This window comes from Triturus cristatus, chromosome 11, assembly GCF_964204655.1.
Source record: "Triturus cristatus chromosome 11, aTriCri1.1, whole genome shotgun sequence".
In the NCBI taxonomy this organism is placed as follows: domain Eukaryota; kingdom Metazoa; phylum Chordata; class Amphibia; order Caudata; family Salamandridae; genus Triturus; species Triturus cristatus.
In genome coordinates, this window is record NC_140594.1 from 212,426,077 (window position 1) to 212,441,577 (window position 15,501).

Here is a 15,501-nt window from a genome sequence, read left to right on the forward strand (position 1 = left end):
TGACACCTCTTTTGAGGTGTTGGTAACATTTCAGTGCTTTGCGAATGAACTTTAGTTTCAATCCTCACCTCCAGATGGGAAACAGGGTTTACAACGCTGGTAATACCACGCGGGTAGATTACAACGCGGACGTTACATGTCCGCGTTGTTACCACGCATGGCATTACATCGCAAGTCGTTTCAACGACTTGCGCTAGATGGCGCGCAACACCAGAGAATGTGTTGGATTTTAAATCCAACACATTCCCTGCTGTTGCGCTAACTGGAGTAGGAATAGTAATTTATACTATTCCTAAATCCAGCGCGCCATCTAGCGCAAGTCGTAGAAACGACTTGCGATGTAAAGCCATGCGTGGTAACAACGCGGACGATGTAACGTCCGCGTTGTAACCTACTGCGGGGTAATGGATGACGTAGTATCGTCATACATTCACCCCTAATACAGCTAGCAGGCAGCATTCACATCTGCAGGGCTAGCTCCATGGTTTCAACCATAATATATTTTCATCATAATTGATGAGAAAGTCACCTTTTTATGATGATCTCTTGATCTTGTAAAAAGGAAATCCCAAGAAATGATCAATCGGTCTGTCTGATCCTCGAGTCAACACCGACAGTTCGATGGTATCAATAGGGAACACAACATCCGCAATCCAAGATGCGAACCTCATTTTCCCATAAAAAGAAGCAAAGTCACCACTATTCTTTCCACCTGCAGAGGCATTTTCTGCTCTGTCCATATATAGAAAGAACCTTTTCCAGATCCTGTATTCACTTGTTTTCTTAGCAAATCTTACAGCCCCAGAATAACAGCCCCTGCTTACTTCGGATGATGAGGTAAACCGAAGGAATTATTTAAACAAAAGTTCATTTATACAAAACTCAAAAAAGCTCTTTGTCTCCTAGGCCACTTTGGTGCAGTTGGTTCTGTGTCCACGCAGACAAACACCAGTCACATGGATAGGTCATGCTTTTGTATTATCCAAATGGTAACTGGCAATTTGCAGGAAGATGTAGGCATTTATTGACAGTATCTCTGAAATCCTGAGTTGGACAGAAACAAGGGTGCCCGAATCGTGATTGTGAGGTGTGACTTTAGGCAGCACCCTCAGGGTATTCAATTGACACATTTGATCAGGTAAAACATGGCAGAATATTTCCGGAAAAAACTGTTCTAAATTTGAATTTACATGTAGAATTTGGTGGGGAAACATGAAGATTATGCATTCCTATGGGGGACAGCCTGTACTAGTGATGACATTCTGTATCTCAGAGTTTTATAGTGCTGCACAGCCCGTATTTTCGGGGTGGAATTACTGATGTGGAATGCCCAGATCAGTCATCACTAGTAAAGATTCCTGTAATAGAGAACTACAATTACAGAGAAGACGTTTCCATCTCTCTAACTAAGGAAATGCTACACCACAAAGTTCAGTAAAGTTCTTTGCTGAATATAGTACATTATGCATCTGAGCCATTCGCAGTAACCCTAGTTTAACGCCAACATTAGCTAATAAAATGTATGTGATTTGGCAAATGTGTTTAAAATGCTTGTGATAAAATCCAAGCGACATCTGAGGGTTTGGGGAGGTTTTAGAAGAAAGAAACTCAATTAAACACCACATCTCTAACCTTTATAAATGCTATCATTAAGCAACTGGCATGTCAGATGATAACTTTTACTGAGGGAAGTCAGGAGAGAAAGAAAGTAGCAGGACGTACATATTAGGATCACCTTATCTGGATACCAGAAGAGGATCATGAAACTGATAGCCTACATGCCTGAATCTTTCGAGCATGTTTGGGAACGGCTTTGAAAGATGTTGATGAGAATGTAAAATCAGGGCAAAATGATATACACGTTGGTTGAGGATGCATTGATATTCAGATTTACTGACAAGGACTATCCGAAAGCAGATGGCAACACAAAAGTAATAATACGTGGAATTTATTAAGCTAATGGCATAGCACACACAAGCTATATAATTCAATGCCATAGAGTGCTACCTACAGGATATATCAGTGATTAACTAGTAGTGGCATAAGAATTTCCACCCATCACAAATGTATTCTACCACTGAGTACTTCAGAGTAAGAGGGCATGCCCAAAGCTTGGAGCCTGAGCTTGTAGACCCGGTGATTCAGGCGACCCACAGAGAATATGGAAGAATAGTCTCCCAGTGCCTGCTCCTTTGAACCTTCTCGACAATCTGTTTTCCCTTGGAAGGCAATCCTACTACTTTTCTGGGTTGGATGCATCAAGTGACACTCACACCATTGCTTTCTTTCAATGGTCTCCTACAGCTGCACCCCTGCACCCAAAGCCAAGCGGCAAAAAGTAGAGCTACACTTCGTCTTTGTAAGCCATAAGAGACATTTGATCCCACGGTCTCCTTATGACGTCATCGAGAAGCTCAAGGACTTCCCTGAGACTGAATGCCTGTGGAATCATGTTGATGCGGTTACATTAGACAAGGTTTTGGGAAAAATACCATTTTTTATTTATAGTGATTTCATTACAATCACAAATATTTGATCGTTCATTACTTGCCAATGAAGGTCAGGATTCAACTATGGACACTGTGGTCACCACAATATGACACGACGCTGTGGATTCAATAGTTATTTATGTGCCCATGCCATATTCTCTGTGGCTTAGACTAGTTATGTAATTGATGGAAATATAAATGTAATATTTTGTCTCTGTATGTCTTTCCAACCTGTAGCTATGCCATAGCAGACAACGCCTACCGGGTGATGTGCACTGAACGCAACAACCATTTCTTCCTTATCTCCGGGGAGAGTGGAGCTGGAAAAACAGAGACGTCGAAGAAGATCCTCCAGTACCTGGCAATGGTGTGTCCCACCACCCAGAAACTGCAAGTGGTCAGGGATCGGCTTCTTCTGTCCAATCCAGTGTTGGAGGTAACTGATGTGGGCGAGACCTTATAATGCCTGAAGAACCGTTTCTCATGTTGAAACGCAGTAGTTAATGTGAAGTGTCTACGGGTTCTTTGCCTTTGGCTTCTTCGAGTTTGAAACTACATCTAATATGTCCACAATTTGCCATTTGTACTCTTTACCTATGTTTTTCGAGGTCCATCAGTTGTAGGCCTAGATAATTATCCAATTAAAAATATAAGATTGTGTGTGAATTTATGTAGTGAATTGGTGCATTGAATGGCAGATTGTGTATTGCAAACCTATGACACTTTAGACAGAGTTATATGTGACCTCGCAAATTGTTATGTAAGTACAAATGGATTGTAGGGCTGCTGATTTCTTGATTTGTGGAGCAAGCATTATTTTGTATTGTGCAGAACAACTGGCAGTGGCGACACAGTTCTTCATTTCATGAATTTTCTTCTCCGTCCTGGCTCTCTTTCTCTCTCAGCTCGTCAGAGAGTAACAGGAGTGCAAGCTCCTCTTCTTGATGTTTAATATGCATTGGGTTGCTAGCAGGATGCATGTGTGAATACATTGCAGCTATGTCTTGTCCAATGGCCCTCACCAGCTTTTTTCTCCCGCATAGTGTATGTTGGAACCTGCTTCTTTCAGAATCATTGATTTCCTAAGGAGGCCTCCACACCTTTTTTCTCTCAAATGTTTTACTATTTCACACTCCATTTTCTCTTCTTTCTCCGACTTAGATAATTTATGCAGCAACTTTGTGGTTTTAAGCCAGGTGTAGCCTGCCACCTGCCATTTACAATGGGTGAACTACATAATTTCTCGGTTTCCTGCTTTGAGAACAGTTATCTACCTTTGCTTTGTTTGCCACCATAGCTACGAGGTCATTCAACAACGGTCTCCATTGCATGAATACTACTGGGTCCCTATCTCTTAGGAGATGCTGGATTGCTTCATTTGGAAGAAATGGTTGAAGGTCAATCTCATTGTCCCCGAGCAAGAAGTATGTACTTGCTTCACTACTCAACCATTTTTCCCCTAGTTTATGATAGCCTGTTTCAGCCAGATTGATATCAATGTCCAGGGAACAGACTTCAAGTGTCCAGCGGCAAATATATTTCTGGGAACCAAACATTCCAGAGAATCTACTGCACCAGTATGTGGCGTTTGCTCACTTGGGACTGATTTCCCAACATCCTATTGGACCACCGGTTTAAGCCAGTCTATCCTTCGGGGCAAAATGTTGATAAATGACTGCACCCTGGACTAAAGTTGACGGACCTCATGTCAGTCCTTTCTAGTGACTCGGTTGGTTGCACAAGTGAGAAAAGCCTGACTCCTTCTATGGGTGCAATATATTGCAGTCTCAGACAAATAAGGCGTGTTATAGCTCCTTGTTTATCGACCGTGGCCAAGCCTAGATCCTGCTCAGTGAAGGAGGTTGTTAAGAGAAAGAAGGCTCAATGTCAAAGAGCAAGATCATGAAGTTTTTCTATCTCAGTGCGTTGACCCTCCCTACATTCTGAAGCACATTAGTCAACGCTCTCCGAGTCAGCAGTCCTAACTGAGTCCTTCTCTCCAGTTGACTGCCAGGAAACCTCTTGGTGGAAGGTCCCTCCAACAATGTAGCAGCATGCATCCACAGAGTACTTTACTCCATTCCCTTCACACCTGCACTAGATCTGGAAAGGAGTCCATACCAGATTCTGTGCTGCAGTGTTAGTCTCTAGACCCTTGAGTAGCACATTCGGGTACCAGAGCTTCATCTCCTCTGGACTCCACTGCTTCTGCTTTGGGAAGATGGACTCCACTTAAGACAGTTCGACATTTGACTTATTAGATCATTATATCTAGATCTGACTCTGTATGTACTGCATCCCTAAAACCCAAACTTAAGATTGGAAAGGTGCTGATAGCCCACTTTAGCCCAGGCTTATTCATGGAGCCTTAGCTACCATGTGAGAGGTAGAGAGACAGTCCCATGTCTTTCTGAACTTGTTCCACAATCTTCTGGTATTCTTAGTACAACTCTCAACAGGTCCACCTAGCACATACTGAACCATCTGCAAATGGAGTGAACACTCACTCTCATATTCCTTTTGTAAGCACTGGTACCAATCAGTCGCCTTCTCTAGAAGTCCCACAACTGAATATCCCAGGAGGATCATCATGGGAAGGTGGGATTCCGGTGACTCTATCTCCTAGTCCTCTCATTATAAGAGGCTATGCTTAGATGATTCAAACACAGACCTTGATGTCAATACTGGTGACACTTGGATTTGTACCCAACAAAGCACTCTACTAAGTACTAGAGAAGGTACTTGAGGGTGTGTTCCTCAAGACACCGCTGCCCCAAAAGGAGAATGTTATAATTTGTGTGCTGGTGGCAGCCTTGGCTCCTGGACCTACGTCTATGCTTGTCATCCAGGCACAGGTCATGAAACAAGTCATGACACCTGGAAGAACCCACACTCTGGGCAGGTATTTCAGCATTTCAGGCACACAAACACCAGCATCCAAAGAGAGGCTCATCTTTTCACTGAGCGCCCCTCAGCTTAGTCTGCAGCATTAATGACATAGGTGCAGCTTCCCTGATTGCGAAATCTTGCTCCTTTCACTTAGACAAGGAGAAAAAAGTCTGATGTCCTATGACAAAAAAATGTACAATTGTGAAGTCACCTAGACAGACATGTTACTACCTACACCATATGGACAATCTACCAGCAGCATCTGTGCCAGCAGTTCAATCACTATCCCTCCCTGTGCACAGACTATGCCCAGGATGAATGCAAATTTACAATCAACTTACGGAGTGCAGCAGCTGAACGGAAACTTCTGATATCGCGAAACCTCATTGCAAATCTCGCATGTCTATGTGCATGTAAATGTGGCTGACATTTTGAATCTGTAGCCTGAGGCCCAGGGGAAACTCATGGGGTGAGCATCACTCATCCCGCCACAACTTCTAGCGGCTGTCCAAAAAATGATTGACTGTGTTTAGTGAATCTTCCAGTTGTTGACATTCATGTTTCTGCTCTATGGAAACAGATAGAAAATTTGCAATCTGAAGTGCTGTGTCAGCAATAGTAATATTCAGAGCTCTGATTCTCTCTTCTTGGTCTTAGCTCATAGGGCTCTTCTCCAGTTCCAGAGGAGCTTCACCTTCGATTCTTGAGCATTTGTTATATTTCCAGATGAAGGATAGTGGTGAGCCGTCTTTTGTGTCACCCCCATCTTGTACAGGGGAGGCAGAACCTAGAGAAAAGTGGGCTTGAAGAATATTTTTGCATCCACAGCAGGGTAACTGTTGCTAGAGGCGGCATTACCACACGGGCTGTTGCTAGAGTTATCATTACCACAACATCACACATGGAGTTGGTATTGCTCCATGTGATGATGCCAACACTAACGAAAAGAAGAGAGGATCAGAGTAGTGAATACTATAGATTATTAACCCAGGCATCCTCATTCAAATTATGACTGACTTTTTCACCAGCCACAGTGTATTTCACCCCCTATTTAAGGAGCCGATGCACGTTGCGATGTTTGATATGAAATTGATTTTTTGTAGGTCTTTTAACTTATGGCTGGTGGTGGAGAAGGAAGTTTTTCAAATTAGTGAATAGAGAAGCAGACACTGTAATTCAAAATCAAAATCATATCTCTAACACGCATAGTGACTAGGAATATGAAACTGGCATCCTGCCATTAACTGACCATATCATGCAAGATGCCACTACCACTCTAGCATTCAGCAGATGTCAGAGTGCACGTTTTATGCCCTGGCATTCATAATCACTTTAAGATTGCAGTGGTTTCTCAAGCCTTTCTTTAGTGAATATGCCTACATGATAGTATGTGTTTCTTGATTTCTGACGTCTGCATTGAAAGTTTGCAATGCTTTATTGAGCAGCAAAATATATATTGTACTCCTTGTAAGAATGTATAACACTATTCACCTGTCTCAATATGAATCAGAGAGACATTTGGCAATGCATGTTTTGAAACATCTTTACAGTGGTTGGTTTGATTTGTCACAAGAGAACACATGCTTCATATGTTGACATATTAAAAATCATAGAAATCCTTATAATTCAACATGTTTTCATACTATTTTGCAGAATCACAAATGGGGTTTATCTCAGTGTGCATGGTCTTTAGAATAGGTTATAGGCGGATTTTTAGACTTCGTAAAGACTCGTGGGAGATGTAGGGAATGTTTGGACGGATATTAATGGAATGGAACCTCTTTTTTCCTAATAGGCTTTTGGCAATGCAAAAACTGTGCATAATGACAACTCCAGCAGATTTGGAAAATATATGGACATTCAGTTTGATTACAAGGTAAGGCAGCCATGATGATGGAGACTGTTAACAAAGCAATCAAGAGTGTATGTGATGTGTAAAGTATACAACCTTTATTCTTCTGGCACTCAAAGTAACATCTGCCTTTGCAATGAGGATGAGCTTGAATTGTGCAGGGCTAGGTAAGAGCTTTTAATTGAGTGTACATGCAGCTTGATGACTTTCTCTCTGATATCTGTGGCTCCTCTGAAGGGGGGATGCTGTAGGCCTCTGCCTGGCCTCTGCCTGGCTGTCTTTAAACACTCCATGTTGTATTCATTCTATCGATGACTATCAACTAGCGTCTGTACGGATGCTCTTCAGAGAGACGGCTAGAAATGAGAGGAAGCGTTGATGAGGCATTGAGATGACACCATACAAACAGGGGGGTCGAGAAACTAGTGGGGCAATACAAAAAACCTTATAAACGTGGAAAGTGAAGGGACTGTAGACACTGGATACAATGAGCGTTTTAGGGGAAGAACGAGAGGGGGATAGGTGGTTAGCAGGAGACGCATGCAAGTACTGACTGAGGTATGTAAATGGCGCAGCCCAAACAGATACTGCTGGAATGAAGCCGATGGTAGAATGATACACATACAAAAGATGAACAAGCATTTGCAATGCAAAAGGTCTCGCATTAACAAGAGTTTAAGCTAATGGCAATGCAATAGCTTAAACTCTCGCAAATGCGTGACCTATTGCATTGCAAATATTTGTTTTTTTACTAGCGCCCATGCAGCACTTTCCCATTTATGAAGGCCGCGCCCCTTCCTTTAAACAAGCCGTGTCTAAAGAAAGTGGCATGTCCGACATTGAAGTGAAACTGCGGCATTAGGGCTTTGACAAAAAAAAGCATTTGTTTGTCAAGTTGACAAACAGATGTTTGTTTTTGGGTAAAAGTGCCCATGCCGAGCTTTCACTTTAATGTCGGCCACATACCTTTCTTTAGACGTGGTTTGTGTAAAGAAAGGGGCGCAGCCTCTATGAATGTGAAAGCGCCGCATGGGCGCTAGTAAACTAAATAAATATGTACGCGCGGCCGCTAAATGCGGACCGCGCTGCTAAAATAAATAAATAAATAAACATGTCCGTTATAGTTAAAGCGGACCGCCATTAATACAAATTTAAATAAAAGCGGGCGGCGTGCTGCAAGGTAGTGGGTGGAAAAGGGGAAGAGCATTAAATAAAGTAGTGCTCACTGACTTATAAAGCAGACCATGTAACAACACCAGTAAAAGGTCCAGTCGTTATGGGAGGTAACAAATGCAGACAAGGCGGTACCAAGGAGGGACTACCAAGCCTAATAACGACTCGGAAACTAGCATTTACGAAGGACAATGAAACAAGCCAGTTGAAAATATGGGCGGAAAGTGGGCACGGCTTCAAAGCCATACTCCACTACTGCATGCCTTTTGCAGATTTTTAAATATTTCACTGTTCTAACCCTAAAAAATGAAATGTTTACATCTCCACCTGAACATACTTTTATGCGGGTTTTTTTCTCCTATTAATCAACTTTTCCCTTAGTATTATTGGAAAGCTGCACCAGGTTTAGAGTTCTTGATTTACTACTGGGAATGCCATGTGATAATTCCTGCAGGCTTGCATTCCCACTGTGCAGATTTATACATATTGTAGAATTCTGCACCGGGGGAATAGATCCCCCGGTGCAACTGCACATCTTTTATCTTAAAAGGAAAAACATTTTTCCACTTGAAGAAAGTTCTTTCTCTACCCCTCTGCAAATCTGGGGGTGATCTTTCTCCCTTTCCTACCTGAAAGGAAAGTTACTCCAACCCTTGAATCAAAAAAATGTTCTATCCATTTTCAGAGTTAAGAGGAGGTGGATAAATATGGTATCGGAGCACTCTAAACAGTAAGATTAGAAAAGTCCAAGGTTCACACAGACTTCTTATGTAAGCTGTGTTTGTATTTGTTCAGAAAAGAAAAGAAAGAAAACAAATTATCAGCATGTCTTTGGTTCCATCGAACTTCCTCAAGACTATTGTAGAATGTATCGAAAATAGATTTTTTTTTAAACTACATAAAGTACTCCAAACGCACACAGACCTAGTGGGCATTTCATAGCCCTAATCTTGCCAGCATACATGTACTTGAAAAACAAAAGCATTCAGGCTTAACTTAGAGGCACTTTGTTAAGTATTTATGCATAACACAACCATTAATAAAGTGAAAGCACAACACATGAAAACTCCCATACCAATTTAGGAAAATAAAGTAAATTGTAATACATTAAATGACACCAAAATAAATTATGTGGTCATTCGAGACTGGGGAAAAGTCAAGAGTTAAGGCCGATCACGATGGAGTACGATTTGGCTACACAAGGTGGATTGGGCCCCGTCTCGGTATACCTTCGGACTTAGAAGAAATTTCACAGAAAAGTTCCTGAAAAGGTGAAGTTCAGCAAGGAAAGGAAGCTGGAGGTGTCTGAGAAGGAGATGCTGCCACCAGGGAATCGCTGTACGGAGTTGTTGTGAAGATTTCTACACTCAAACTTTGTAACTTTTTGGGGAGTCAAAAATCCCCAGTGGGACGAAGATGCAGATGGGGGCTCTACAAGGCCGGATACCCTTGCTGAAGGCCCTACTGAGCTGGATTTGCTGCAGAGAGAAGAGCGTAGTGGGAGCTACTATGAAGTCAGACTGACTAACGATGCATCTCAGGTGGATCGGCGAGCAGGTAGGTCCTAGTCTCCTGTTGGTTCTCAGGCAACTTTTTTTTAAATCCCAAGTTTCAGGTTTTGACTAGAGGAACACCTTTTGGAATATGTCCAAAGGTCCAGGACTAAAGGGGCACCACTTAGGGGAACAGTTTTCAATACAGGCAGAGGCCAGGTGCAGAGTTCAAGGACTCTGGAGCTTGTTATGTCCCTGTAGATCACTCAGGAGGCCAGACAACTAACCCTTGAGTGACTCTGGTAGTCCTGGGATCAAGCAGCAAGGCAGGCCTCAAGCAGCAGGGCAATTCTCTAAGGGAACAAGGCAAGCTTCAAGCAGCAGGGCAGTCCTCTGGTAGCATCAGGGCAATCCTCTGAAGTACAAATAGGCTTCAAGCAGCAGGGTAGTCCTCTGGAGTACAAAAGATTCCTTATGGGGGTCCTTCGCAGGTCCATGAGTGTACTGAAGAGTTGGTCTTCAAACAAATAAATAAATAAAATGAATTTCGTTGCGCGTGCTGCATCGCATTTGGCAATGCAGTGCGCACAACGAAATTCGTTTTATTTAGTTATTTGTTTACTTACCTCCATTGGGATGTATTCAGTAGTTTACTACCCCCCCACCCTGCTCCTCCCCCGCCCGGCCTTACTGCCCCACAGTACTCCCTCCACGGGCCGCTACTGGTTGTATGTAGATGGTAGTGGTGGATGATACAGATCTATGTGTTGGTATTTGTGTCGCCCTAATCTAACTAGAGACCGATGTAGCACTGAACAGGGAGTAGAGTCCCCGGAAAGATAAATTTAGGCTCAATTATTAGTTGAATGGAGAACAATTCTTCTGTGGAATTCCACTCTGCACAATTATGAAATGGCTGGTATTCATGCTTCGGTTACGCTGCTCCTGATTTTACTGGCAGGATATTTCAGTTGGTAAATTTGCTTTAGCCGATGTGCTGAAGTGTAGCTCAGTCCCTGTTTTAGTCTCCTGCCTGACCCTGTGCCAAAGCACTGGGGAGCATGTAGCACTCCCTAGGAAACATATTACCCTTCCCTTCCCGCCTCGTCATGCCTCTCCCTCTCTCCCTGCTCCACACATCACCTCTGTAGACATTTACCATCTGCTCAGAGCAATATCAGTATTTATGGGTGTGCAATTTCCACCACGCCAGTGTATGAGGGTTAGTGTGAATCTTCAGCTTTTTCCTGAATTTGTAGGAGAGTCAGTGTTGTTCTGATATTGATGGGGATGTTGTTCCAGATCATAAATGGTGAAGGTCTGCCTTCTGGTGTTTTCCTTCTTGCAATATTTGCCTCTAGTCTAGGAAAATCCAGGCTATGGTCATATGTTGTCCTCAAAAAGTGGTTACTTTGTTTGTCTGATAAGTTGGGGCCTCATTATTGAGGGCCTTGTATGTGATGCGGTTGTTCGTCAAGATGATCTGGGCTGGAAACAGGAGGAAGTGTAGATGCCTTAGCACATGGGTGATGGGGGTCAAATTTATTCAGGCCTTCGAGGAGATGTGCCACGGGGTGTAGGTTTACGTTTAGGGGCGCAAGGGTGGTGTTGAGGAGACCACTGAGAATGGTGTTGACTCTGTCCAAGTGAGCAAGGTTTAAGATTTGTACTGATGTTTTGAAGTAATCTTCTGCTAATAAAGATTTAACTGTTTTCTGGAGGGAGAGTTTGAATCATGTTTTCTTGGTTTTCCTTATAATGTGTTTTCTGAATGTGAGGGCAGTGTCAAGGGAGAATTCAAGAGATTTAGCATGGTCTGCCAGCTGAGGCATGAACCTTGCCATGTTTGAGTTGAAGAGCAATGGCTAGATCTGAGGGTGTTTGGCATGGGTAGACCCTCAGTGGATTCAGTCTTGGTTTGGCTAAGCTTCAGGTACATAGCGGACCTTGACTTTTGGATATGAATAACGGGTGGAACACAGTTTGAGTCATCGTATGTTGTTGGTTGAGTTGATTTTGAAGTAGGATTGGGCATGTCAGCATATTGGTGGAGCTTGTTGTTGCTATGTGCAAGATTGGATCCATGTAGAGGTTGGAGATGATTGGAGAGAGGATGGAGCCCCGAGGTACTCTGCAAGAGACCAGGAGTGATCTTGTGGTTCGTATCTGTACAAGCTGGTGTTGGTTGTCAAGGTTGGATCTAAACCATTGCAGGAGAGCACCCACGAAGTCCAGGCATGTTTTCAGGGTAAGGGTCAGAGCTGGACAGTCGACTGTGCCTAAGTATGCTGAGAGCTCAAGCAGGACCTGTAGTGAAGTGTTGTTTCTATCATTGAGAAGGAGGACATCATCGACTACTTGAAGCGGGGCCACCTCAGTGCTCCAGTGTAGTCTGAAGCCTAATTGATAGGCCTATTGAAGGTTGTTCTTGCTGATGTCATCCTGTAGCTGAGTGGCGACCACTTTCACAACGGTTTTACACATGAAAGGTACGTGGGCAAAAGGGTGGGAATTGCCATGGTAGGGAGGGTCATGGGTAGGTTTATTTAGCAGGGGAAGGATCTGACCTGTCTTGCAGGCATTTGGGAATGTTCTATTGAGGCATTGATAATATAGAGATTGGATATGAGGACATCTCCTTGGAGAGAGTTTTTAAGGGAGGAAGGACGTTTGTTGGCTTCATAGGCAATGGATTTGAGAGAGTTCAGAATGCTGGAGGGATCCATTCAGAAGGCTCGATTGAAGGCAGTCCATTTGGTGGTGAGGTGATGAGAGATTACTGGAAGGATTTTTAGCTGTAATAGCAATGTTCTATCGTATTGTTTTAATGTCTTGGTGAAGAAGAGGTTGATGGTGCTGAATTCTTTTGAATGATGCAGGGATTACGGGTTATGGAAGAGGATTGGTACATTTGTGACAACCTTGGACAGGGCTTTGCTTCTATTGATTGCCTCATTGATGGTGGTCTTGTGCTAAGTGGATTTTGATATAAATTAAGGAATTGATAGCTAGAGCAAAATGTTTTGCATAGGGTGAGGTCACATGAAAATGTTGACATTCTTTATTTCTTCTCCTGCCCTTGTATGGTGCAATTATTTTCCTTAAACTCTTTTGTGTACCAGGGAACTGAGGGATTAAGCTTGGAGGATCGGATTTTCAGTAGACCTCATCACTCAACATGATTTCTGCTAGAGGTGTTGCAGATGCTGAAGAGAGTGTTCACATCATTGTGGGGTGTGAGTGTTTTGGTAAGTTTTTCCAGATAGTTGTCTTTGAAGGAGCAGAAGGTTAGTATGACTCTTGAATGTACCTTGATGAGTATCAGTTGAATGTGATATGTTGTGGGAATTGTGTGTATTCTAGTGATTGGTATCTGGATGCGGTTGTAGGAATGCAATATGATTAGTGTGTTTGTTGGGTCTTGGAGTGAGTGGCCAAATGGTTTGTGAAGTGGCGTTTATGAGGCACATGGTGAGGCTGGTTTATCAAAGGAGTGGAGATTCAGGCCTTAATTCCTTTAGATGTGAAAAGGTCCGAAGAGGTGAAGCACATGTCTTGGGTGCCCTTTGCATGGGACACCCAGGCTATGGGATGCCCTGAAAAACAGAGATTTACTCGCAGGTGCAGTAAGTGGAGGATGCTGCGTGTGAGATCGTGTGATTCATCAACAGTGTCTTTTGGGTTTTTTTAGAAGCTCTGTTTGCCGCTGTTGTTGAAATTGAATTTCCCTCAACACAAAGTTGAGTGCTGATTTGAGGGTGCCATTTGGAGTGTCTTCTGGAGCACTTCAGAGCCAGAAAATACCCTTGCACATCTTAGTGCCTTCTAGATTTAATATAGTGTTGTTGCTGTCTTGCAATATTGGATCTTTGTAATGATAATAATACTGACATTTATAAAGCATGAACAGCTACTTCCGATGGAGTGTCCCGGCACTGTAGAGGTTGGAGATGATTGGAGAGAGGATGGAGTCCTAAGGTACTCTAAAGGAGACCGGGAGGGATCTTGTGGTTCCTATCAGTACAAGCTGGTGTTGGTTGGCAAGGTAGTGCCTTCTAGTTTTAATATAGTGTGCCTTCTACTTGTAATATAGTGTGTTGATGGAATAGTGGGGAATCGATTTGTTAAATCAATAGATCATTGAGAATATATTGACTGGAACGGGGCGCATGGAAGCAGAGGTCAGCCTTCATCCTATTAGTCTTTTAATTGACTGAGAGATAAAGGGAGTAAGCATCAAAATTACAATTTAACTTTCTGTGTTACCCATTTAGCCACACAATGAGGACCAGGAATCTGTAAGTAAAGTTTAGTAGGTGTATTTCAATTCAGTAATCAATCCAATATAAGAGTATATCAAGATCACAATAGAAAGATACAGAATCATAACCAGCAAGCTGAATTCCCTTAATAGGTTCAATCTCAGTTGCATACGGCATACAAAGAATACAGTCACAGCACTACAGATGCTAAGAAACAGGAAGTGTCATTCCTTAAAGAAACTCCAATCCTCCTTTCTAAACATTAACAGATTTAAGTGTCATCTAATCCCAGACTCTAAGCTAGAATGAGAATGGTTTAGAATAGAGGGCCTCACAGGATTCAGGAAAAAAGTAAGGAAGGTGTCAGCATAGTGAAAACTCCAGTAGAAGTCTTCTAGAAAAGGGGATTCAGTGTTTAGCATCAAGCTACACACTCACACGGACAAAAGGATGCTTAAAGGTCTGCACCTCTCAAAGTAAAAAAGGAGCTGCCTTACAGTCTAACGGTGTGAACTCTAATTCAAACCAGATTGTTCCAAGAGTATCCATATCTCCTAACACATCACCAAAAACTCATTTTATTCTCTTTCTCACATCCGTTGATTTTCCCATCCCACAGAACTCAAACCTCCAAGTTAAACTTGAACACCCTTGTTCCTGATACGCAAAGAATAGGAGGCTACTTCTGCTCATTAAATCGTCCCATTCTTGCCAAGATTTACCTTCTCAGGCCTCACTATCTCTAATACACAATACTCTTTTCTCAAGCTATGGAATCATGATAACACACCTTCAAGAAAAAAAAGAACATGCAGAACAAGAAAACATATTTCATATTAATAAGTAAAGGTCTAGTCAAGCTAACTTTAGTTAAGCATTTTCAATGTGCACTACGAATACATGATTATAAGTGCACACATAATGTCAAAATAGATGCAAAGCATGAGTAAATTAATTCATGATTACATATGCAATATACTTTCAATAAATGCAGTGTACCTTGAAATACAAGTGTAAAAGTGAATGAGGACTGTAAATCTTCATGTTAAGCTAAACATTAGAACACACATATAAATAAATCTCAGTTGCAGAATACACTTCAGTAACACATTTTTAGTGCTTCACTTTACAATAATAAAGTTAAGGCACGCAGTGTATATAGTATCAAGTACACATATATACTGCTTCTGTGACATGTAGAGGTGGAGCCTAAATTATGCTGCTCCAACTGAATGAAAGAAAAGACCATGATATTGAGCTTGAATCAGATTCCCGATATTTACATTAATATGTATACCATGTTATGGGTAACATGAACTAACCAGTCTGATTAACATGGACCC

General features: G+C 42.3%; 1 protein-coding gene across 1 annotated transcript in view; it reads left to right on the forward strand.

The window, feature by feature from the left end:
- Positions 1-15,501, forward strand: part of MYO1H (myosin IH) — a 606,720-nt gene that overhangs the window by 75,132 nt on the left and 516,087 nt on the right. The window contains exons 5-6 of the mRNA XM_085633501.1: positions 2,727-2,925; positions 7,174-7,254. Coding sequence (XP_085489627.1) covers positions 2,727-2,925; positions 7,174-7,254 — 280 coding nt within the window. The remainder of the gene's footprint in view (positions 1-2,726; positions 2,926-7,173; positions 7,255-15,501) is intronic.